The sequence below is a fragment of the Podarcis erhardii genome, assembly GCF_964252035.2.
Source record: "Podarcis erhardii genome assembly, chromosome: 14".
NCBI lineage: Eukaryota > Metazoa > Chordata > Lepidosauria > Squamata > Lacertidae > Podarcis > Podarcis erhardii.
The window spans coordinates 46,661,046-46,683,293 of record NC_138503.1 but is presented as its reverse complement, the minus strand read 5'-3'; the positions used below and the strand labels follow the sequence as shown (position 1 = coordinate 46,683,293).

At 46.0% G+C, this 22,248-nt stretch overlaps 2 protein-coding genes across 14 annotated transcripts in view; one reads left to right on the top strand and one right to left on the bottom strand.

Annotated features, from left to right (window-relative positions):
* The window catches only part of ATF7IP2 (activating transcription factor 7 interacting protein 2), a 30,399-nt gene extending 20,843 nt beyond the window's left edge, over window positions 1–9,556 (top strand). For 4 of the 12 annotated variants that reach the window (XM_081839716.1, XM_081839717.1, XM_081839712.1 and 1 more), the window contains exons 8-11: window positions 874–938; window positions 2,754–2,802; window positions 4,478–4,623; window positions 8,090–9,556. In XM_081839716.1, the coding sequence (XP_081695842.1) occupies window positions 874–938; window positions 2,754–2,802; window positions 4,478–4,623; window positions 8,090–8,491 (662 nt within the window). In that variant the 3' untranslated portion in view covers window positions 8,492–9,556. Of the gene's footprint in view, window positions 1–873; window positions 939–2,753; window positions 2,803–4,477; window positions 4,624–5,234; window positions 5,309–8,089 lie in introns of those variants that run through there. The other 8 variants (XM_081839718.1, XM_081839715.1, XR_014151050.1 and 5 more) reach the window with 7 other exon arrangements.
* Window positions 9,557–10,090: 534 nt separating this feature from the next.
* Window positions 10,091–22,248, bottom strand: part of EMP2 (epithelial membrane protein 2) — a 30,209-nt gene continuing 18,051 nt past the window's right edge. The window contains exons 2-6 of one of the 2 annotated variants that reach the window (XR_014151070.1): window positions 19,163–19,282; window positions 18,110–18,200; window positions 13,984–14,130; window positions 11,956–13,545; window positions 10,091–11,907 (exon numbers count right to left, since the gene is read on the bottom strand). Coding sequence is in view for 1 of the 2 variants with exons in the window: in XM_081840133.1 (XP_081696259.1) it covers window positions 13,358–13,545; window positions 13,984–14,130; window positions 18,110–18,200; window positions 19,163–19,240 (504 nt within the window). In the remaining variant the exon portion in view is untranslated. Of the gene's footprint in view, window positions 13,546–13,983; window positions 14,131–18,109; window positions 18,201–19,162; window positions 19,283–22,248 lie in introns of both variants that reach the window. The other variant, XM_081840133.1, reaches the window with a different exon arrangement.

The following is a 22,248-nucleotide window of genomic DNA, read 5'->3' as shown; positions in this document are numbered from 1 at the left end:
GCTCTCCAATGGTTTGACTTTATCCCGGATGGTGCACTCTTCCATTGTTGCAAATCTGATTGCCCATTCCACATCCAATTTAGCAGATTGGTGAAGGCTGTGGCAAGACCACCTGGAAGAATTCTACCTTCATGATTTCTATATAACCATATATCCTAATGATTTTTTATATATCCATGTATCCTAATGATGCTTAAATCACTAAGGCTTCAGTAGGGCTAGAAGTGCCTAAATCTCAGTTTCCCTTTGCCCTATTTCTCTCTGCCCTGCTATTGTGCTTGAAGGAAACAATAAATCTGATGTGTTGGTGTTTCCTATAGGGAACCTTCCCCAGACTGTTTCTCATGCTCACGAGGTGGAGGGTGAGATGGAGGAAACGGGAAAGAGAAGTCAGCCACAGAATGCAATGTTCTAGCCAATAAAAGATGGCGGGGTTACTCAAGCTTCAACGGTCGAATAGGTTTCTTTTCCACTTTATAGCTGAAAATTAGGGTAAAGGGCATCATGATGCACAATATTGGAAAAGCAGAACTATTCTTTACATGGGCATAGGAAGCGCTTTGCCCCGCCCATTGGCTTGATTTTGCTGCAATATGTAATGCCTAACGCTGTTTCTAATCAGGTATATAAATCCAAAGCCCAAGGGGCTCGGGTACCCAGGCTCTGGAAAGTATTCCACTGGGTCTTTATTGCTCAGCAATAAACTTTGCCTTCTTTTTCTCCACCGCTGCGTCTGTCGATTCTTAGACACATTTTGAGTGGGCAACAGGTATTCCTTATATGCTTGCCACAGCTCCTGCAGAGGGAAGCCATGATCTTTTGTCAGATGAGTTCAAGCATTTTAAAATTTTCACTTCTGTCAAATTCCCTTAGGTATTCAGCAGAAAGAAACATCTGTAAATGCCTCCACTTCAGCTGAAACTCCATGCAACTCTAAGGTCAGCTTTAACAACTCTTACCCCACCCCACCCCGTCCACAGAATTGTAGAGTGGGAAGAGACCCCAAGGGTCATCTAGTCCCCCCAAAGATCCACCCCCTTCCGAGGCAGTCCATTCCACGGTCAAACAGCTCTTACCATCAGAAATGACTTCCTAAAGTTTAGTCAGAATCTCCTTTCTTGTAATTCAAAACCATTGGTTTGGCACCTGCCCTCAGAGAAGCAGAAAATAAGTTTGCTCCATCTTCCAAGTATTCTTTAAGATTCTCTTCTCTGGTGCAACTAGGATTTTATTCCTTTCCCCCATCCTACAATGAACGGATCTGAATGATGAATGACTTTAAAGTGTGTTTCGAGCAGGGGTTAAGCGCAATAAATTAATTTGTCATCCACATCATCTGTGGCTGTGACATTTTGGGCCTTGCCGCATGATCAAGTGTGCCTAGTTATACTGAATTGGGGGACCCCCTTAAGAGATGGAACCCTCCGAATCTTGCTCTGCAAGGTAAATTACATACACAGGCCTCCTGGCCTCACTTGAAACACTTGCCTGCCCATCTGCGCCAGCTTGAGTCCCAAAGGAATTCACACTAGGTGAACGTTACCATGGGAATCTTGATCAGTGGCAATGTACTACCTTAAATCTAGAATATGAACAGCTTGTTTTATCATAGAATCATACAGTTTGATTTGTTTTAGGAACATTTATTAGGAAGTGTGCTGGAACCGTTCAGCAAATTGCTTTCCAACGGCTTACAGAAGTAAGCCCTTTCTATTCCCTCACCCCAGTCTCCATTCATCCTCCATCCAAGCAAGCGGGAGCCATGATCAGAGTTCAAGGACCTACACCAGCGGGAGCACAGAGGGAGAGGCCTGGGGGAAATGTCTGAGAGCCAAACAACTGTGGAGGGAAGCATTCAGGCATCAGGCTCCCCGGTCCTATTACTGACCAGGACCAATCCTGAGAAACTTCTAGTTTTCGGCAGGGACAAGCCCCTTGTCCCAATTTTTGGCAGCACATTTTAAAAATTAGTTGTAGTACAGTGGTACCTTGGTTCTCAACCGCCTTGGTACTCAAGCAACTTGGAACCCAAACACTGCAAACCCGGAAGTAAGTGTTCCGGTTTGTAAACTTGCTTCAGAAGCCAAACATGCTCCATTTTAAGTGTTACGCTTCCGTTTGGAGTGTTATGCTGAGGTCTATCTGTTTTTGCTATTTACTTTGCGTTTTTGTGGCTCTTTCTGTGTGTGAGAGAGACAGTGTGGAACCCAGTTCAGCTACTGATTGATTGTGTGACTGCAGTACATTGTCTATTGCTTTCATTTTATGGATCAATTGTCTTGTTAGATAGTAAAATTCATGTTAAATTGCTCTTTTAGGGGTTGTTTTTAAAAGTCCGGAACGGATTAATCCGTTCTGCATTACTTTCTATAGGAAAGTGTGCCTTGGTTTTGGAACACTTTGGTTTTGGAACAGACTTCCGGAACAGATTAAGTTTGAGAACCAAGGTACTACTGTACTTTATTAGCCACCATGGCTAGTAGCCATTGGTGCAACGTTCCAGTGTCAGAATACCAACTGCTGGGAATTGCAGGTGGGCAGCTGGAGGCAGCAATGTTCTGAATACTGCTTGCTAGAAACCATGGGGGGGGGGGGCGTGCATTTGTGCTCAGGCCCTGCTTGAGAATTTTCTACATATGTTTGGTTGGTCGCTGTGTGAGAACAGGATGCTGGACTAGGTGAGCCTTTGGCCTGATCTAGCAGTCTCTGCTGAGGTTCTTATGTTTAAACGATTTGAATTCTCTTAATTGCAGAACCCATTATTTATCGATTTGACTGATGAAGGAGATGACAGCAACAAAGGTGAGGAAAGTGCGTGCTTTCATATCCATGTTAATGTATTGGCGATGTTTGAAATGTATAAATGACTTTTCCACACGCAGTGCCCAGAACTAAATGGGAAATGTAAAACTACATAAACAATATCTTGCAGAGCAGCAGTATAGCCCTGCATTTAATTGATACATATATACTTTAGTTTTTTGGTGAGCTGAAGCTGTTGCTGTGGTGGAATATGACTGGCACTATTGGTTTCCTGCCTTTGTTGTTGTTGCTGCAATGGTGGACTTGAACATACAGCTGATTCTGCTAAGTAGTAATAATAATTTTATTATTTGTACTGCACCCTTCTGACGCGGGTGGCGCTGTGGTCTAAACCATTGAGCCTTTTGGGCTTGCCGATCAGAAGGTCGGCGGTTTGAATCCCCTAGACAGGGTGAGCTCCCACAGTTCAAAAGCACGTCAAAGTGCAAGTAGATAAATAGGTACCGTTCCGGCGGGAAGGTAAACAGCGTTTCCGTGCACTGCTCTGGTTCGCCAGAAGCGGCTTAGTCATGCTGGCCACATGACCCGGAAGCTGTACGCCGGCTCCCTCGGCCAGTAAAGCGAGATCAGCGCCGCAACCTCAGAGTCGTTTGCGACTGGATCCTAGCGATCAAGGGTCCCTTTACCTTTACTTGATCTGACTGGGTTGCCCCAGCCACTCTGGGCAGCTTCCAACATAAATAAAAACACAGTGAAACATCAAACATTAAAAGTTTCCCAGTACAGGGCTGCCTTCAGACATCTTCTAAGATTGTATAGTTATTCATCTCCTTGACATCTGACGGGAGGGCATCCCACAGAGTGGGTGCCACTACTGAGAAGGCCCTCTTGTCTGGTTCCCTGTAAGCTCTCAGTGAGGGAACTGCCAGAAGACCCTCAGAGCCTGGACCTCAGGGTCCGAGCTGAACAATGGGGGTGGAGACACTCCTTCAGGTACACAGGGCTAAGGCCCATGTATGTTATACAGCTGGCTGGGGGCTGATGGGAGTTGTAGTCAGGCAACACCTGGAGGGCACCAAGTTGAGGACAGCTGCTATATATGCTCGGTGCCAGCAATATTTAAAATGCTTCATTTTGTAGGAGTTGGTAAAGAAAAAAAGTATTGCAAAGAAAACCCTTTTTTATATATATAACATTTTATTGATTTTCCAAAAATAACCAAAATAAAAAACAATGCAAAAACAAAACAAAACAAACTGACTTCCCTCTAATCCCTTCCTTGGTTCTATTATTAAGATACTGCATGTCCATTGTTAAATTTGTAACCTATTTAAATCACCTTCATAATAAATTACAAGTAATCTTAAAACCCTGCTAATGTATTAACCTGTGTACTAACCTGTGTACATCGCAACTGTATACAGTGGTACCTCTGAATACGTACTTAATTCATTCCGGAGGTCTGTTCTTAACCCGAAGCACCACTTTAGCTAATGGGGCCTCCTGCTGCTGCCGCGCCGCCGCCGCGCAATTTCTGTTCTCATCCTGAAGCAAAGTTCTTAACCCGAGGTGCTATTTCTGGGTTAGCGGAGTCTGTAACCTGAAGCATCTGTAACCCGAGCTACCACTGTATATGCAATAAACATCTTCCATTTTCCCTTAAATTCATTATTATCTCTTCCTCTTAATTTCATTGTCAATTTTGCCATTTCAGCGTATTCCATTAGTTTAATTTGCCAGTCTTCTTTAGATGGGACACCTTCTTCTTTCCAATATTGTGCTACTACTAAGAAAACCGATTCACCCGTAGAAAGCCTGGTCCTAAATCATCCTCAGCCTGTGCTGCAAACATCAAATGAGGTAGCTAAATGATTCATTCATTCATTCATTCTTAAGGGTATTTGGGGTGTAAAGGGAGGAGTAGTACCTCCAGTGGGGGGCATGTTGTACTCCTTCTGGATTGTTCAGGGTCGTTTGTGCTGTAGATGGAAGTGAGGGGCAGATGGGGCTTGTCAGCCTGCAAAGAAAAACTCTGATCCTAAACCTCCGTTGCCTTGTTGGGTATCTTCGGGGGAAGAAAAGGCCAAGGAGTAAACCCTTCATAAATCTGGAGTGGAGTCCCTAAGACAGTTGGATGGTGCTTTGTATGCCTCCTGCAGCCAACGTCTTGCTCTGCTTTCCTTTGGGACAACATCAGTGAGGCTAAGAGGGGGATCTTGTCGTCTGAGCAGCCCAGGACCTCCATTCACACTGCTCAGGCTTGTGCACTGTGCAGGGTCACTTTGATGCTGTGAACGCAGCATTAACAAAATGGGAGGCAGCAGTTGTGCGTGAATGGTCTCTGCAGCCACAGCAGGCGCCGTGATTCTCCAGCAGTTTGACTTCACCCCTGAAGATGCACTCCATTGTCTCTCGAGTTAGACTGGTGCCAGCGATATTAATTCCTAATGGCACTAATGCCTTTTTCCCAGCCCTGGTGGTGCCCATGAGTCTCAGAGGATAGCCTGACGGCATGTGAAGCAGTCCCACTTTACTCCCAGGTAGGTGTACATAGAATGGGGAAGGATGAGAGCTCCGTGGGAGAGCATCTCCTTTGCACGTACAGTGGTACAGTGGTGCGAAACCCACATGCAGATGGGATCACTGCGATCCAGTGGTACTTTTTTTCCTCCAGTCTACACTTTCAGAATAAAAACTTGCTCGCACGACACCAAAATTTTAATTGAAAAGAAATGCATTGGAAAGAACAACTAGGATTGTCTTCGGTATATCATTTGATGCTCGTGGTTCTCATTTTGAAAAGATACCTATCCACATTCTGTTAAAAAATAACCCACTATAGTATGCTAAACTATACGGAAATGATTAAATTATTCTTGGATCATACTTGAATCTTCCTGCCACACTTGCCATTCTCTCCTGCCACATGGTTGGAGATCCGCTGGTAGTAGCCGTGGATAGCGTCTTGTCCTCCATTAAAAACAGCATAATAATTGTAATAGGAATTTATAAAAATAAACTGCAGCAGACAGAGCTAAACCATCTTCAGTATTGACAGGTGAAGAACACCAAGGTAAACTGGGAGCTGTTGGTAGAAGCACTCCCCCCCCCCCCCCGGTGTGTGCCTAGACTCCACAGGGGTCTCATTCTGCAAAGCAGGAAACAGCCCTGCTCCTCATCCCAACCAACCGTATTTCTGTATAGCCAGGAGAGACCCACCTGCAAACCTCAGGAACCTCCTCTGCCCAAGACCCTGCAGAGCTGCTGCCAGTCAGAGTAGGTGTCGCTGAGCTTAGATGGACAAATAAGCTGGCGCAGAATTAAGACAGTTTCCAATCAGGTGGGTAGGTACACCACTTTGCTGGCATTAAACTCTGCTGTAAAGAGGGTCTCCCCCCCCTTGCCCCCAACAGTGAGTCCCAACACCGTATCTGATTTCAGCACACAGTCGGATCTGAAATATCAACAAGAATTTGTCAGGCACTGATGACAGAGGAGCAGTCCACCCAAGCCATACCGAAGGATGAGCTTCATCCTTTTAGCCACTAGAGGGCCATCTTGTAATATAAGCTGCACATTTCTTAGCCCCAGCGACACGAATGCTACAGCACTTGGCTTTTCTTCAGTTCAGGGTTTCCCAAACTTGGGTCTCCAGCTGTTTTCGGACTACACTCCATCTTCCCTGACCACTGGTCCTGCTAGCTAGTGGTGATGGGATTTGTAGTGTAAAAACAGCTGGAGACCTAAGTTTGGGAAACTGCTCTTAGCTCAAGGCTGGGAAACCACACATGTAGTTGGACTCCAGATCCCATCAGCACAGCCAGTGGTCATGGATGGTGGGAGCAGTAGTTCAAGAACAGCTGAACGGACACACAGGTTTCGCACACCTGATGTAATTGGGGCTCCCAGATCAGAATAACGCCAGTTTGGCAACACAGGGAGCATGACTCAAGCATGCTCTGTGGAGAGAGGGGTTTCGCTTTGAACGTTGTCTCTTAATAGTTTTGCATTAAAGAGAAGTTTAGGTGTGGGAAGACAGGGAGCGTCAAGCTAGTTGTGAGTGTCTTTTCCTGCTATGCCAGAGTCGGGGGCTTTTTAGAAAATTTTGAACTAGGGAAAAATTGCAGTGATTTGCCTTTACCAAGCTTGTGAAATGGCAAAGCTTGCCTGATGTTTATCTGCAACCCACATCCATTCAATGTTTACTAATGCACCTTGGTGGCGGCGGAGAATAATGTGTATAAGATTATGATACTGCAAAGTAAGAGCAGTGACAGACCATAGCAACAAGAATCCGCAGTTCAGTGGCCAAAGAAACCTTTTTTAATATTTAACCTCTCTTGCAAGCCTGATCTCATTCTGAGCTTTAGCCTGCTTGATGTTCACCGCGCAACTTTTGGCCGCTCATGTTTACTCCTCCTTTGTGATTTCCCCTTTCCTCCATTTCATATGCATCCCCTTCTTAAATCTTGGCTCATCTGTAAGTTCCTTATGCAGCCCCACTGGTTTCTGCAAATGCCCACTTTCCTTTCCTGTTGGAATTCTCTGCATTTGTGCCTTCAGTATTTCACCGTTAAGAATTCTAGGAAGGAAAACAGCATGTGTTTCATAATGCAACATTCCCTGTGGGATTCTTGTTGCTGTAGCCACTTAACAAATAATGATTTTTCTCATGGAGACATGCTGATCTGCTAAGTGTCCGGCAGCTTGCAGAGGGTGGTGTTGGACATGCTCCTTGCCTAAGCTGGTGATTTAGCTTTGCATATGGTCTTGATTATTTCATAAAATTTCTATACTGCTTGATTGTAGAGAAAAACCTCAAATTGGTGGCAGGTGGGTGAGCAATTGGAAATGTAAATTTACATTGTTGTGATTTTGCTTGTTTGCTGCATGACAGATTTGCTTAATTGTTTGCTGGTTCTATTTATAGGATTTTGTAATTTTTTATATCTTCTTCCATTTATTTCTGTTACTTTGTTTCCTGCTCTGATGTTGAAAGCATCCAGTGAAGAGCTTGCTATTAATATTTTAAATGAGTAATATATAAGCAATGCAAGCAAGGGGAGTAGCCTCGTTTTTTGTGCGTGAGACGTACACAGGGTTGTCGCCAGTTCCAGTCCTACACAGAGTAGACTCACTGAAATTAATGGAACCACTTTAGTCATGACCATTAATTTCAGTGGGTCTGCTCTTAAGTGGGATAGCCCGTACTTCCTTTCTCTGCACGGAAGTCCCTTTAGTCAGACATGTAAATGGTTGAGCTGAAATGGATTGTTCCGGCCCTTTTTAGCCTCCCTGTTAACCGAAGCTCCTGCTTTCCCCACAGGTCCCTGAAGCGTTTCGGCACCTCCCTCCGTTACCACAGGTTGAGCAGCAGCTGGAGAGCCTGTCCAGATTCAAATATACCCGTCCACCTCAAAAGCTGCACCTCACTGTGGTTCAGGTGGAGAAGCCCAAAGGTTTTGGCCTGCGGTGGGAGCTCAGCAAGGTGGAACCATGGTGTGCTCCTCTAGACAGCTTCCACTTGTTCGTTTGCCTGGAGTTCGTCGGTAAAGGTGTGCCGACCAGCTGGCTTAGGGTGCGGGATATTAAGGCCATGCCTCTCCCCATGGGTTGCTCGTTAGCTCAGATTGCTGATTGCTCCAAGTGTTACTTTACCATCCAGTCAAAGGACATTTATGGACGTTATGGACCCTTTAGTGACATTCATGCCATTTCAATGACATAGCTCCTGTGAGGGGGGATCTAGGCTCCTACAGGACGTCTACTTTATGTGTTCCTCTTCTCTCTATGCTGCCTATGGCTGGTGCCAGTTTCAGGATTCCAGTTACGTTAAGGTTTGACATCTCACTTCTGAGACTTGCCGTTGACCTCTTGCCTTTCTGCGAGGGGCGCCCTTAACATTTTAGATTTTGGAGGGGGGAGAGAAAGGACCTTTGGCTTTGCTGCTGTTGTTACACTACAATTCCCATCATCCTGGCCTGTTCACCATACTGGCTGGGGCTGATAGGACTTGTAGTTCAACAGCATCTGAATTGCTTCGGCCCCTTTCCCCTGTTAGTTACAGTTCCTATAAGCTCAGACAACCAAAACGGTTTCCCTTGCAGGCGTGCCGGGTAGTGGGGGCTGAGGAGTCTTCAGCTCCCCCCCCCCAAAAAAAATCAAGGAGTCTTCATCCCCCCAAAACCCTGTGGTCCGCTCCCCCTCCTCGCCTGATATTGCGTGGATAGGAGGCTGAGCGTGGAGCCTGATGGCTGCACTCTGCCTCTTCCTGCCCAATGCTGTGTGGGAAGGAGGCAGCCATTTGAGCACTGGCATCACAGCAGCGGGGGTGGGACACCAGTGTGTCCCAGCCCGGCCTGCTATTTGGGAGCGGACACGTCATGTGATGCGCCCCCCCCAATGTGGGGGGCAAGTTGACACCCCTGCTCCCTTCAATTTATTTTCATATATATTGGCAGAAAGAGATTCATAATTGCACCCATTATGGCCTCATCTATGGCCTCTTCCAGGTCTCTCTTCCACGTCACCTTTAGTGTGTCTTTAGCAGACGTGGAAGTTTGTTCCTTTTGCTTTATAAATTAGAAACGTGGCCTTGCCTGAAGGGCAGGTTTCAAAAGCCATTTGTGATGCTCCAAAGCCACCTGCACTACAAAGATGGCAAAAATACCCCCCTCCCATTTTTGCAGCTCGCAGACCTACTACAGCTTAGTTAGGGTCGCCAGTTCCTCCTTAGAACTTCTAGGTGTGGAAAACTCCAGCCATATCTGATCTGCATTCCTGGTGGCTTTTTTTTTTTTTTTTTTTAAAAAGTTATACCTGTAGCGTATAAGCCCTGCTGGTCGTCAGAGCTAAAATTCATGGTCACCGGTGGCAACTTTCCTCGTGGGACCCTATCACTAAGAAAGCCGGTGTCTTTGTCGCCTGTACTGATTCATCCAGTTAAACCTCTAGCTGCTTAGTGCACATATTAATTTTTTTGCTTTTGTTAGTCATGGGGAAAGAAGGCAAAGCAATTAAAGCCTTTGAACACTTGAAATTCTCAAGACGCACAAAGAGGCAGGCCTTCTACCTCCAAGTATCCAGTCAGGCGCCGCTTTCAAGCCTGTCTTCCCAGTCCTTGGGGCTAGAAGGCTGCTTGAGAACGAAATGAAAGTTGCTAGTCTCAGAATGCTTGGTTGAACTCGGCAGGCGTTTGTGTGCATGGGTGTACAGTCCCGCCCACTCCTACCTCTTCTTCATCTTAATATCTAGCATCTCTTAAAAAACCCTGGGCTTCCCTTCAGCGTTTAGGCAGATGCTGCCAAGAAACCAAACTGCAACACGGTATCGGCACAATACTGGTTGTAACTTTTATTTCCGTGTACACAGATGGTATATAAAATACAAAACAACAGAGGCACAGTCGGTAGAGCTAAGCTAGCAGTCTTGACAATCACTGTCCTCTGCTAAGCATTTTTGGATTTCTCAATTTCTCCCTCAACCCCAGAACTTGAAAAATGGTAGTACTAACGTACGAAGGAGTGCCTATTATTCCCAGGCGAGTGGCAAAGGCAATAATAGCATTGTCAGAATTGGGGGTTTTTGTATTCTCTGGTTATATTATGATTTGCAATTCAAATTTCTATTAAAGTAGTCAGAAAATATAATTGGCATAATGTTATCTATGTATGTACAGGTACATTTTTTTTGTTTTGTTTTTTTACATAAATACAAATTCTATCTATATAAAAAACACACCTGGTCAGACTAGTTCATTCTTTAGAACAGAGAATAAATGGGGGTGCAGATTCTTGCATACAATGTATGTGTGGCTGCATGCGGAAAGTCTGGGGATTTGGGAGGATGGTGCAGGAATAGGGTGCAATAAATCTGGGATCGCGCGGAGGGGGGAGAAACGGCAACAGAGTGTGGGCAACCTTTCAGTGGCTTTATGCCAATGGTGGGTGGAGCAACAGATCTGGTTCTTTTTGCACAGTAGGGTCTATCCTAACCATGCAAAAGTCACGAGGTTTCTCTCTATACACCATCGCTTCAAAGATGTCACTACAGGCACACAAAAAGCATGGTTCTATGTTCCATGCAGGAGCTTAAAAGTGATTCTGGGAGGAGCTGGGATCATCAACTTGGTCTTTTAACTTGGCCTGATTTACTTAAAATGAGTTGTCACCAGTTTATCCATTTGGCCAAATGTTTTTGTTTGCAGGATCTAAAACACTCCCATCCCTTCCCTGCCCCCCAGGTTTATGCTAACATTTCAAGTTGGGCATACCTTTAAAAAATGCCAATAGTAAGGACAGGTTTTCTAGAGCACCATTTTGAGAGATGAAAGGGGGATTACAGAGGGGAAGTGGCCATACGAAGATGCAAAAGAAAACATATTTAACACACACAAAAAGTGCTCCCACTAAAAAATGCCCTTCCACACCGCTCACAATGGTTGTCTGTTAAATAGCTGCATTCTTGCACATTCTCCGAAATCTCAAAAAGGTCCCTCGTATTGAGAGATGAAATGAGTTACATGCACATTTAATTTAAACTGGATGGCAGCATGATTCCAAAGGCAGCTGATGTTCAAGTAAGAGGATGCAGATCAGCTGACAGCCCTGCAGACAGAGAAATCCTAAGCATGCTTACTCAGAAGAAAGTCCCTGTTGAGTTTAATGGGACTGATACCCTAGGAACAGAGGATTTTGCAGCCTTAGTGATCGATGGGTCGTCCTTTTCCATTAATATCTTTTAATGCCCTATAAAGCCATCTTTGTTGTTGTTAAGGCGGTCAGACATTTGTAGCTATACGAACAAGGCTCCTGGGTGAAATATGGGGTCCTTAAGAGCAGCCTGAGGTTATTCAAGGTTTTCCCCCCTTCTAATAATAAGAGCCTCTCGGGTTTTGAAAACCAGGTGACTTGGTGGGTAAATTTGTCAGACAGATTGGAAAGACCTAATATATTTGCCAACAAATATACCAGATAGTTAGCCAAATACTGGCTCGTTGGTTGGTTGAAGCCATGATTTGAGGCAATCAGGAATCCCAAACTCTTCTGGAATAAAGCAGTAGTGTTAGGTGGCTCTTTCCTGGTTGTAAAAATAAAAATTGAGTCTTCCTGCCTGCTGTATTTACCTCAAAGTAGGGAAGCTGTGCTTTAGCACTGACATTTTCCTGCTAAAATGACGTCAAGCTTTCTTGACGTCAGTGCTTTCTTCTGAGTCAGAAATTTTGGTTTGCCTAAGCCTAATATTGCCTACAGCAGGGGTGGCAATTCTTAGGGCCATATCTGGTCCTCCAAATGATTTTTGCCAGCCCCTAACAACTTGGTGGTGTTACTTATTTTCTGACGGCCACTGTGCTGACAGCTCTCCATGATCCACGCAAGGAAAAGGCCCTTCCACAGCCCTGCTACCTAGGATCCCTTTTGAATGGAGGGATTGAGTGCCTTCTCAAAGACAAGACAGCCTTTCCATTTAAATTCTTCCAAACCGCAGAGAAATAGTAAAGATTAAGACACGGCTGGACTGCCGCCGCAGAAACAAGCTGAGAGGTGGTGGGCTTGGGAAACTGCCTCTCTAGGTGTCAATCAAGGCAGTGACCATCCTTGCGGCTTCTTGAGGTAGCTCTGGATACATGGTTCAGCAGGAAGAGGATCGGTCCCAAAGCAATTGTTTCAGCCTTAGGCAACTAACGTTCTCTGAACCTTTCAGGGCTCTTCAACTACACACCTATCACAGCAGAACACTATCTTCCGTGGCGATAACTTAAGACACTCCCAGCTAGAATTATTTTGAAGCATGGCATGGGCAGATGTGTCCAAGCTGGATTTACAGCAGGCTGCACCCCTGTTCTGCCACCCCCTGCCATGACCATTAACCACACCGGCACTGCGCCAAACCAAATGGACCCTTGAGATCAGCCCGGAACCATAGCGTTGAGCTTGCCAGCGTCACACCAAACCATTGCTTTTTAGAAAGAACCTCCTAGGCTGGCATTCAATCACTGGAGGAACTACCGGCTGCAGGATTATCTCCCAGATCCACAGAATTATTCTGTGGCCAAGGGCAGTCTAGAACCACCACGATCCCATCCCTATTTCTCAAAAGAATCCCAGACGTCCAGTTGAGCACATGTTGATAGCGACAGAATAATGTTTACTGTGCCCTGCCAGCTGTTCACATCTGTCCTACAGAGCCATAACCAGCTGGGGGGAGGGATGCTTTTTTTTATTAATGCCTAGTAACATTACCTGTTTTGAAAGCTGTATAAGAAAAGGAAACAATAATAGGTACAATCAATGACTTTTGGGAGACTACCATAGGCATGGGTTGCCTTTAACGTACCCCACCCACGCAGGGGGGGGGGGTTAGCTGTTCCAGTTCACCTGCATTTTCCCCCTCCCATAGTCCTTGTTTCAACACCAAGCAGGGAGGAGGAGGAGGAAGGGGGCCGTGGCAGGACAAAAAATACAGACAATAACTTTTCCTTACTACAAAACCGCTCTTCTGCTATATACAAAATAGTTACTGGACTCCCAGTACTGCGAAACGGACAGACCGTTTCCTTTTCTCTCTCTTCCCCCTTCAACTAGCCGCTGCAGTTTTATTTACGCTTTCTTAGTATTAGGTACATGATTCCACTGAGCAACGTGAAAGAGAAGGCGACCCACGCCAGGACATAGGAGTAGCCGTACTGCCCGCTGGACACCTGGAAAAAGTCGTACTGCGGACCCATGTGAAACTCCTCATGGCGGTCCGTGTAAATGGATGCAGCGATCATCACGCACAGACCTGGGAAGGGAGAGAAGGGGGAAAGCCCATGAATGGGTTGAGGATAGACCTGCCCGGAACCAGCCTCCTGGTGTTCTCGGCAAGTTAAGACTGAAAGATCTCTAAGCAATCAGGAAGAAGCACTAAGCATCCATGAAACCATCTTGCTGTCGGGGTGGTCTGGGTCTAATCAGTTCCTGGACAGGGGAGACTTAGGTCTCAGGTCTGGCCCCAGAAATTTCAGGGTCTGGGATGCAACCCAAGGGCAGCCCCTGGTGATGTCATGGGGTAGGCCCTGGAGACGGAGGTTAATTGGGAGAAGAGATGGGGAGCACCCTCCCCAGGCTCTTTGTGCTGTCTTATGGCGCAATGGGTCAGTGTGACAGCTCCTTGTCACAACTCCATTCTCTTTCGTGAGAGCGGCCGCTGCCCATCCTTCAACCGGGAGGAGGTACTCACAGGATAGCAGCTGGATGATGGATGTTAAGACGAATCTCTCGCCTTGCTTTAGGCGGAACAGCTGGAGGATGAAAACGAAAAAGGCCACACAGCAGAGGATGGTGGAGAGGATCATCGTCGCCTGAATTGCCTGGATAGACTGGTAGTCTGTAAAACATACGTGGGGAGGAAGTAGCAGTTACAGTGTGTTTAGGAAGATTCCTGCATTGCAGCGGGTTGGACTTAGATGACCCTTGTGGTCCCTCCCAGTTCTTAGGATTCTGTGAGTTCTACAAGGACAACCCTGAGACTTAAGGGGGAGAGAGCCAGTGTCAATCCCTTGTCTCAATTTAAGAAAGCAGGTAGGAGAGGATTGGGACTGCTTCTCACTGCGAGAAGCAAAGCTACAGGGAACCAGGCAGAGGGCCTTCTCGGTAGTGGCGCCCGCCCTGAGGAACACCCTCCCATCGGATTTCAAAGAGATAAACCTGACATTTAGAAGACATCTGAAGGCAGCCCTGTTCAGGGAAGTTTTTAATGTGTGACATTTTAATGTATTTTTAATCTTTGTTGGAAACCGCCCAGAGTGGCTGGGGAGACAGATGGGCGGGGTACTACTACTACTACTACTAATAATAATAATAATAATAATAATTTATTGAGAGCAATTTATTATTTATATGCCACCCGTCTGACTGGGTTTCCCCAGCCACTGGGCGGCTTCCAACAAAAGATTAAAAAGACAATAAAACATCAAACATTAAAAACTTCCCTCAACAGGGCTGCCTTCAGATGTCTTCTAAATGTCAGGTAGTTGTTTCTTTCCTTGACATCTGATGGGAGGGTGTTCCACAGGGTGGGTGCCACCACCGAGAAGGCCCTCTGCCTGGTTCCCTGTAACCTCACTTCTCTCAACGAAGGAACCGCCCCAAGGTCTCTATGGATTTTTATATGCTGCCACCCCTCCCAAACCAATATTGCTGGGTCAGATCTTTGATGGTCATCCTTGGATGCTGTAGTCAGTGGTTCAAAATACATCTGCAAAGCACCTCTTGACGCTTGCCTTCCCACGCTAGCAGTCTAGTCCCTGCACCGTCTCAGTGCTTCCCAAAGGGAAGTTTGTTTTCTGAGGTCTTGACAGTCACATTTAATTTCCGGGCTGGTTGTTTTTAAAAATAAAATAAAAATTATATTATATAAAAAAATAATCATCCCATTAATTTTTCCTTCTTGGAACCCACCTGCATCCTGCCAGCGACTTCCTCCCGCCACTGCTTGCGCAGAGTGACAATAAGAAAAGGTGTCAGCCTCTTGCCAACTCTCCTGAATCCATTTCCTCCCACCCTCCTGCTCCCCAAATAAATGCAACTTCCACAAAGAGGAACTTTTCAGAGTGTGGCTGCGCCAGCCAGCCCTGCCCTTCCTTCTGTTGTTCTTCAGACATCAGCGAAATCAGGGGATTAACTACGAGATGCAACCAGGGCAGGTAGAGGCATTAGAATCATAGAATTGTAGAGTTGAAGGGGACCCTGAGGGTCATCTAGTCCAACCCCCCCTGCAATGTAGGAATCTCAGCTAAAGCATCTATGACAAATGGCCATCCAACCTCTGCTTAAGAACCTCCAAGGAGAGCACCACCTCTCACAGGAGACCGTTCCACTGTCAAACAGCTCTTAACTTCCCAACCACCACCTCCTGCCTTGCACACCTATATTTCACTGTTTAAACTACACCGTATTTTTTGCTCTATAAGACTTACTTCTTCCCTCCTAAAAAGTAAGGGGAAATGTGTACGCGTCTTATGGAGCGAATGCAGGCTGCGCAGCTATCCCAGAAGCCAGAACAGCAAGAGGGATTGCTCCCTCTTGCTGTTCTGGCTTCTGAGATTCAGATTTTTTTCTTCTTGTTTTTCTCCTCCAAAAACTAGGTGCGTCTTGTGGTCTGGTGCATCTTATACGGTGCGTCTTATACGGTAGTTGACAATTAATATAAAAATTGCTAAGCATCTTTTTTAAAAAAAAAGTCATATGACTATACCATTCTTGTTTTGAAAAGCAAGCTTTGAGACGGATGCCTGCATAGTGTTTTATTCTTAACATAGTGGTTCTAATATCTAGCCATGTATAATCTGGTTTACCTGTATCTACAAAATGAGCTACAGTCATACCTTACAGACACTTCAGGTTGCGTTTTTTCAGGTTACGGACCACCGAAACCCAGAAGTACCAGAACGGGTTACTTCTGGGTTTTGGCGGTCGCACATGCACAGAAGCGCCGAATCGCAACCTGCGCATGTGCAGACGCTCCACTGCAGGTTGCAAACGCTGGGGGTTGTGAATGTGCATCCCACACAGATCACATTCGCAACCCGAGCGTCCACTGTACTACTCTGTGCTTAAGCAACCTAGAAAGAATTGGTGTATTATCTACTAGTTTCTTGATCAGAAGGAGAAAGTTTTACAGTGGTACCTCGGGTTAAATACTTAATTCGTTCCGGAGGTCCGCACTTAACCTGAAACTGTTCTTAACCTGAAGCACCACTTTAGCTAATGGGGCCTCCTGCTGCCGCCGCCCCGCAATTTCTGTTCTCATCCTGAAGCAAAGTTCTTAACCTAAGGTACTATTTCTGGGTTAGCAGAGTCTGTAACCTGAACCGTCTGTAACCTGAAGCATATGTAACCTGAGCTACCACTGTACTGTTAGATTTATTCACAGGAGAGCATTTCTTAGGCAAGGTCTCCAGGACTGCCGCTAATTGCTACTGTGGTACATGGCCAGCAGCCGTGGCAAGGGCACCCCACACAAGGGGACCCAGGCGGCTGGCACCCAACTATACCCATCGCCCCATAAGTAGGTTCCCTGCCAACGCACAGCGAGCCTCTTCCACAGTGCCCAGCTCCTGCATAACAACCCCCAACAGCTCCTGAACTGCAGCCGCTCTGCAACAGCTGAAGCAAGCCTCTCCCGGCCATGACCCAGATTAGGACACCACACACCTCTCACCCTCCATCCTCATCTGCATGCCCTCCCCACTCTCCGTCTTGGCTACCATCGTCACTTTCTACCTCCTCCCCCTTCCAGCATCGGGCGCGGCACCCGGGACAGCCAATGGGCAGCGAGATTGGAACTGCCTGCATCCAATCACAGGGCCGGCTTCACCGCAGAGGCCCCATGGGAAATGTAGTTCTTTTTAGGAGTCAAGCAAAAAAACCAGGAACCAAAATTTTACACCCCCCCCCCCAAAAAAACGAGGACATGTCCAGGAAAATCCAGATGTATGGCAACCCTACTCAGGAACATCCTTAAAAAAGATTTGCCAACACCCATTTCTGCACGCCATGATGTCATCACATTTTCCAGCCAATGATGAAGAGAAGTGCATGGGGAAATGTTATTGTGATGATGTCACTTAAAAAAAAAATACACACTCCTGGGAAGACATTGATGGTGGGTGGGGGGAACGAAGTAATCCCACCCTGAGATGCACGAAGAGCCATCTGATACGATACAATAATCTTTATTGTCATTGTCCCATACAGAACAATGAAATTGAAAAAATCTACATCAGACATTCAAAAACCAACAAGCCTGCTATCCCAGCTACCCCAGCCTGGTTAACCCCCTAGAAACTCTGATACCCCATAATTAAATACAATATACTCCCATAGAGACTACCTTAAACAGTGGTGCCCCGCAAGACGAATGCCTCGCAAGACGAAAAACTCGCTAGACGAAAGAGTTTTCCGTTTTTGAGGTGCTTCGCAAGACGAATTTCCCTATCGGCTTGCTTCGCAAGATGAAAACGTCTTGCGAGTTCTTGCGAGTTTTTTCCCTCCCCCCCCCTTTTTCTAAGCCGCTAAGCTGCTAATGGCCGTGCTCCGCAAGACGAAAAAACCGCTAGACGAAGAGACTCGCAGAATGAATTAATTTCGTCTTGCGAGGCACCACTGTACTGCGTTTAAAACCAAAATCGCATTTGGATAAAAACTGTTTCTCAGGCAGCTAGTCCTAGTCTTTATAACCCTGTACCTTCTTCCAGAAGGCAGAAGCTGAAAGAGATCATTTCCGGGGTGCGCACTATCCTGCGCTATCTCTGCAGCTTTCTTATGACACCTGGAAGCACAGATTTGAAGCATAGATGACTCACCTGGGAAGGTCTCATCCAGCGCTGTACAGTTAGTGCCATTGAGGCAGCGATGCCAGACGTCTGTGGCGAAGTCCTCCCCGACCCACCAGGCCTGGAAAAGGATGATTTGAAAAAGCACATGAAAGTATAGATCTTGGAGGATTGATCAGTCAATTTCACTCTGATGCCAGTTTTCCACAATCAGCAGTGCCCAAAGTGGCTTCCAGCAGATGTTTCAAAACATCAAAATACAAACAGAGCATGCTGGTAAATTAAAAAATGACAAAAACCTGACAAACACAGAAAAAATTCAATATTACCCCCCCCCCTCAAAAAAAAAAGTCTAGGTTTAAGTAAAACCAGAGCTAACTGACAATAAAGTTTCTGGTGCTGGTCTTCCCAATTTGATTTGATTTAACATTTGTATTACGCTTTTCCAATGGCAAATGCTGAGCTCAGGGCATCCAGCTCACAAGAATCACAATAGCATTTAAGAAGCAGTCACTTTACCATCAAGTACAATAGCGCATAAAGAAAGCAGATAACAAATTCATCAAAATGATTATTACAGTTCAGTTAAGCCAGGCATGGCCAAACTTGGCCCTCCAGATGTTTTGGAACTACAATTCCCATCACCCCCTTGACCACTGGTCCTGTTAGCTAGGGATGATGGGAGTTGTAGTCCCAAAACATCTGGAGGGCCAAGTTCTAAAGATCAGAAATCATTCATCAAAATGATCAATACACTTCAGCAAAGTCACTTCCTGCCCTCCTAGGAGCCTGGCTTATATGCAGCTCAGAGGGGAAAGGTCCTCTTACCAGGGTAGGTGGCTGGCTCCCATATCCTTACTCCAGAGGAGGCTGAAAGCAGCCAAAGGCCAACGTTGGGGAGTGCAATGGTGGCAACAGGTTCAAAACATCCAGCCCCTCCAGTAAAATGCAGAGAGTGTCTCCACTTTCAATGTGTGGAGTCTCTTTCACTTCCATTTCGAAGACTTTCTTTTCATCTTTGAACACCAGGCACGCAAACACACACCCCGAATAAAATAAAAATGCTGTTCGCGGGCAACTTACGCTGTCAATCGTGGCGATGAACAGAAGGGCAGCCGAGCTGATGTGGAAGACTATGATGAAGGCGAGGAGAATCAGCATCTTTGCGAGGGGAGAGTTGCTCTAGTCTAGAGGAAGAGAATGCTGTACCAAAAGACAAGGAGGGAAAGTGGTTCAGAGCTTTGGAAATGGGTGTTTACTGTGAAATGATTGTGATTTTTTATTAAATTTATATGCCACCTTTTCTTCAAAAGACCACCGGGTGGCTTAAAACACAGAACATAAACAATACAATTCCATACGTATTATGCTATCTATACAACAAACAAGCTTTTATAGGTACCATTGTAATAACGCATGCATACATAAAGAAAAACACTCCTATAGAATAACTTTTTGGCTTCCGCCTTCATCCGTTGCTCAGATAGACAAATCAAAGTTGCCTTCACACGACACACAGACAAGCTTTTATTCTTATTTATATGACATTATTATTTTTATATTTATATTTATATCCCCAACCCACAAGGATATAATTATTTCCTTCAAGGAGTTCGAAGTGGTCACCTGGTTCTCCCCCTTCCCGCTCCTCTCCCCCCCCCCCCACAACAACCCTGTGAGGTAGATTTGGCTGAGAGGAAATGTTTGGCTGAAAGTCACTTGGTGAGTTTCATAGAGGCTGAGTATGGGGACCTGAACCCAGATCTCCCAGATCCTAGTCCAGGGGTGAGGAATCTGAGGTCTTGGGGGGAGATGTGGCCCTCCAGGCCTTGTTATGTGGCCCTCAAAACCCTCCCCAGGCCACACCCCTTCTCTGTAAAGGTAAAGGGACCCCTGACCATTAGGTCCAGTGTTTTTATTTATGTTGGAAGCTGCCCAGAGTGGCTGGGGCAACCCAGTCAGATAAAGTAAAGGTAAAGGGACCCTTGATCGCTAGGTCCAGTCGCGAACAACTCTGGGGTTGCGGCGCTCATCTCGCTTTATTGGCCGAGGGAGCCGGTGACATCTTCCGGGTCATGTGGCCAGCATGACTAAGCCGCTTCTGGCGAACCGGAGCAGCGCACGGAAACGCCATTTACCTTCCCACCAGAGAGGTACCTATTTATCTACTTGCACTTTGACGTGCTTTCGAACTGCTAGGTTGGCAGGAGCAGGGACCGAGCAACGGGATTCGAACCGCCGACCTTCTGATCAGCAAGTCCTAGGCTCTGTGGTTTAACCCACAGCACCACCCGCGTCCCTGTACCTCCCTCAAATGTGCATTTAGACAGTGAAAATTCCACTTGCTTGCTTGGAACAGAGAGGGGTGTGTGAGAAGACCCTGTACTTTTGCACCTCTTCAATGTAGCCTATTTATTTATTTCACTAAATTTATATAAACCATGGCGGCGTAAGCCTTTGGCAATTGCACAAACTGGCTGAGCGAATCCGACAAAGGACAGGGTCCACTGCAGCAGCAAGCTTGGAAGAAAAATGAGCTGCGCTTATTTCTTACTGAAAAAGGGTCTCTCTACTCTGACTCTAGTCTTATCATACCATTTCTGGCAGTGTGTACTTTGAGATGGCTGGGAAGAAATAGATTTCTGTAACATCTGTGGTTTAAAGAAGATTTTGCAGTCATAAGGCCTAGAAACCTGAAAATAAATTCATGCATGAGACACACTGCAATTTTCACATGCTCCGGCAGAATGGAAGCAAGCGAGGGATTTCTTGGAAGAAACGAAGGCAGACGTATCACTGGGAATTCGTGAACCACTGAGAATCTCGAAAGTTCTCACGCACAGGTCTTTTTCAACCAATCCGCTATAGGGCTTTCATATACTTTTATTTATTGCTTCAACAATCCCCTTTAGATCCAACGTTCCATATCTTTTGGCGAGGCAAAGGAACATCTGTTGCAGCTTGCTAAGCTAACACTGTGGCATTCGGGCATGCAAACTAACCCAGCCTATGTACCTTGATTCTTTTTTCCTTTTCTTTTTTGCAAATAAAAATACCGGTACAAAACGAAGCTGGCAGCCCCAGACAAGCTGTCGTCTTTCATTTTGAGCAGACTAAGGGTTGTTACTTTGTGGCTTAGAAAAACAAACGTTTTCAAAACAGTTAAAAAGAGCTAAGTCTTGTTTTAGCATCTGGTTTCAATCAACTCAGATTGCTGAATGCAAAGGAGGGCAGGTCCATCTTCCGGAGGAGAGGGTGAATAAATAATAATAATAATAATAATAATAATAATAATAATAATAATAATAATAATTAATAATAATTTATCTATACTCCGCCCTTCTGGATGGGTTTCCCCAGCCACTCTGGGTGGCTTCCAACAAAAGATTAAAAGTACATTAAAACACCAGTCATTAAAAACTTCCCTAAACAGGGCTGCTTTTAGATGTCTTCTGAACGTCAGGTAGTCATTTATTTCCTTGACATCCGATGGAAGGGCATTCCACAGGGCAGGCGCCACCACCGAGAAGGCCCTCTGCCTGGTTCCCTGCAACTTCACTTCTCGCAGTGAGGGAGCCGCCAGAAGGCCCTCGGAGCTGGACCTCAATTAGCCGAGCTAGCTAGAGAGAGAGAGAGCTTCCATGTACCAAAGCAATCTATCTGGCAGTACCAAATTCCAGGGGCACGCAAGGGGAAGGGTGGCTGCCTTGATGCCCTGCTTCTGGGATTCCCAGGGGCATCTGGCTGTGTTCCTTTGTGGGCCGCATGCCAGCAGTGCATTGGTCCAGAGGCAAAGGTGGGTGAAGCGACAGGTGTGACTCTACATTAGCCTACATTCCAGCCACGCCAAAGCCATGGGTTTCTACATGCACACACTGGTCTCTCCATCCTGTATCCAGGCAAGCAAGAGGCATTATCACAGCTCAAAGGGAGATTCCCACCAGGTAAAAACACTTGAAAAGTAGGAACGGCAAGAGGTGCAGCTTTGGGAGAGGTGGGGTGTATTTGTCCTCTTCCCATTCCCATCTGGTTGGCTGCTCTGAGTACAGAATGCTGGTCCGATTCAGCCAAGCTCTCCTGAAGTTCTTTCTCTCTTCGTTCCATCTTGCCTCATTTCCTCTTCCTTCTTTTTCGCATTTTAATTTTGGGAAGACGGGCATCTCAAACAC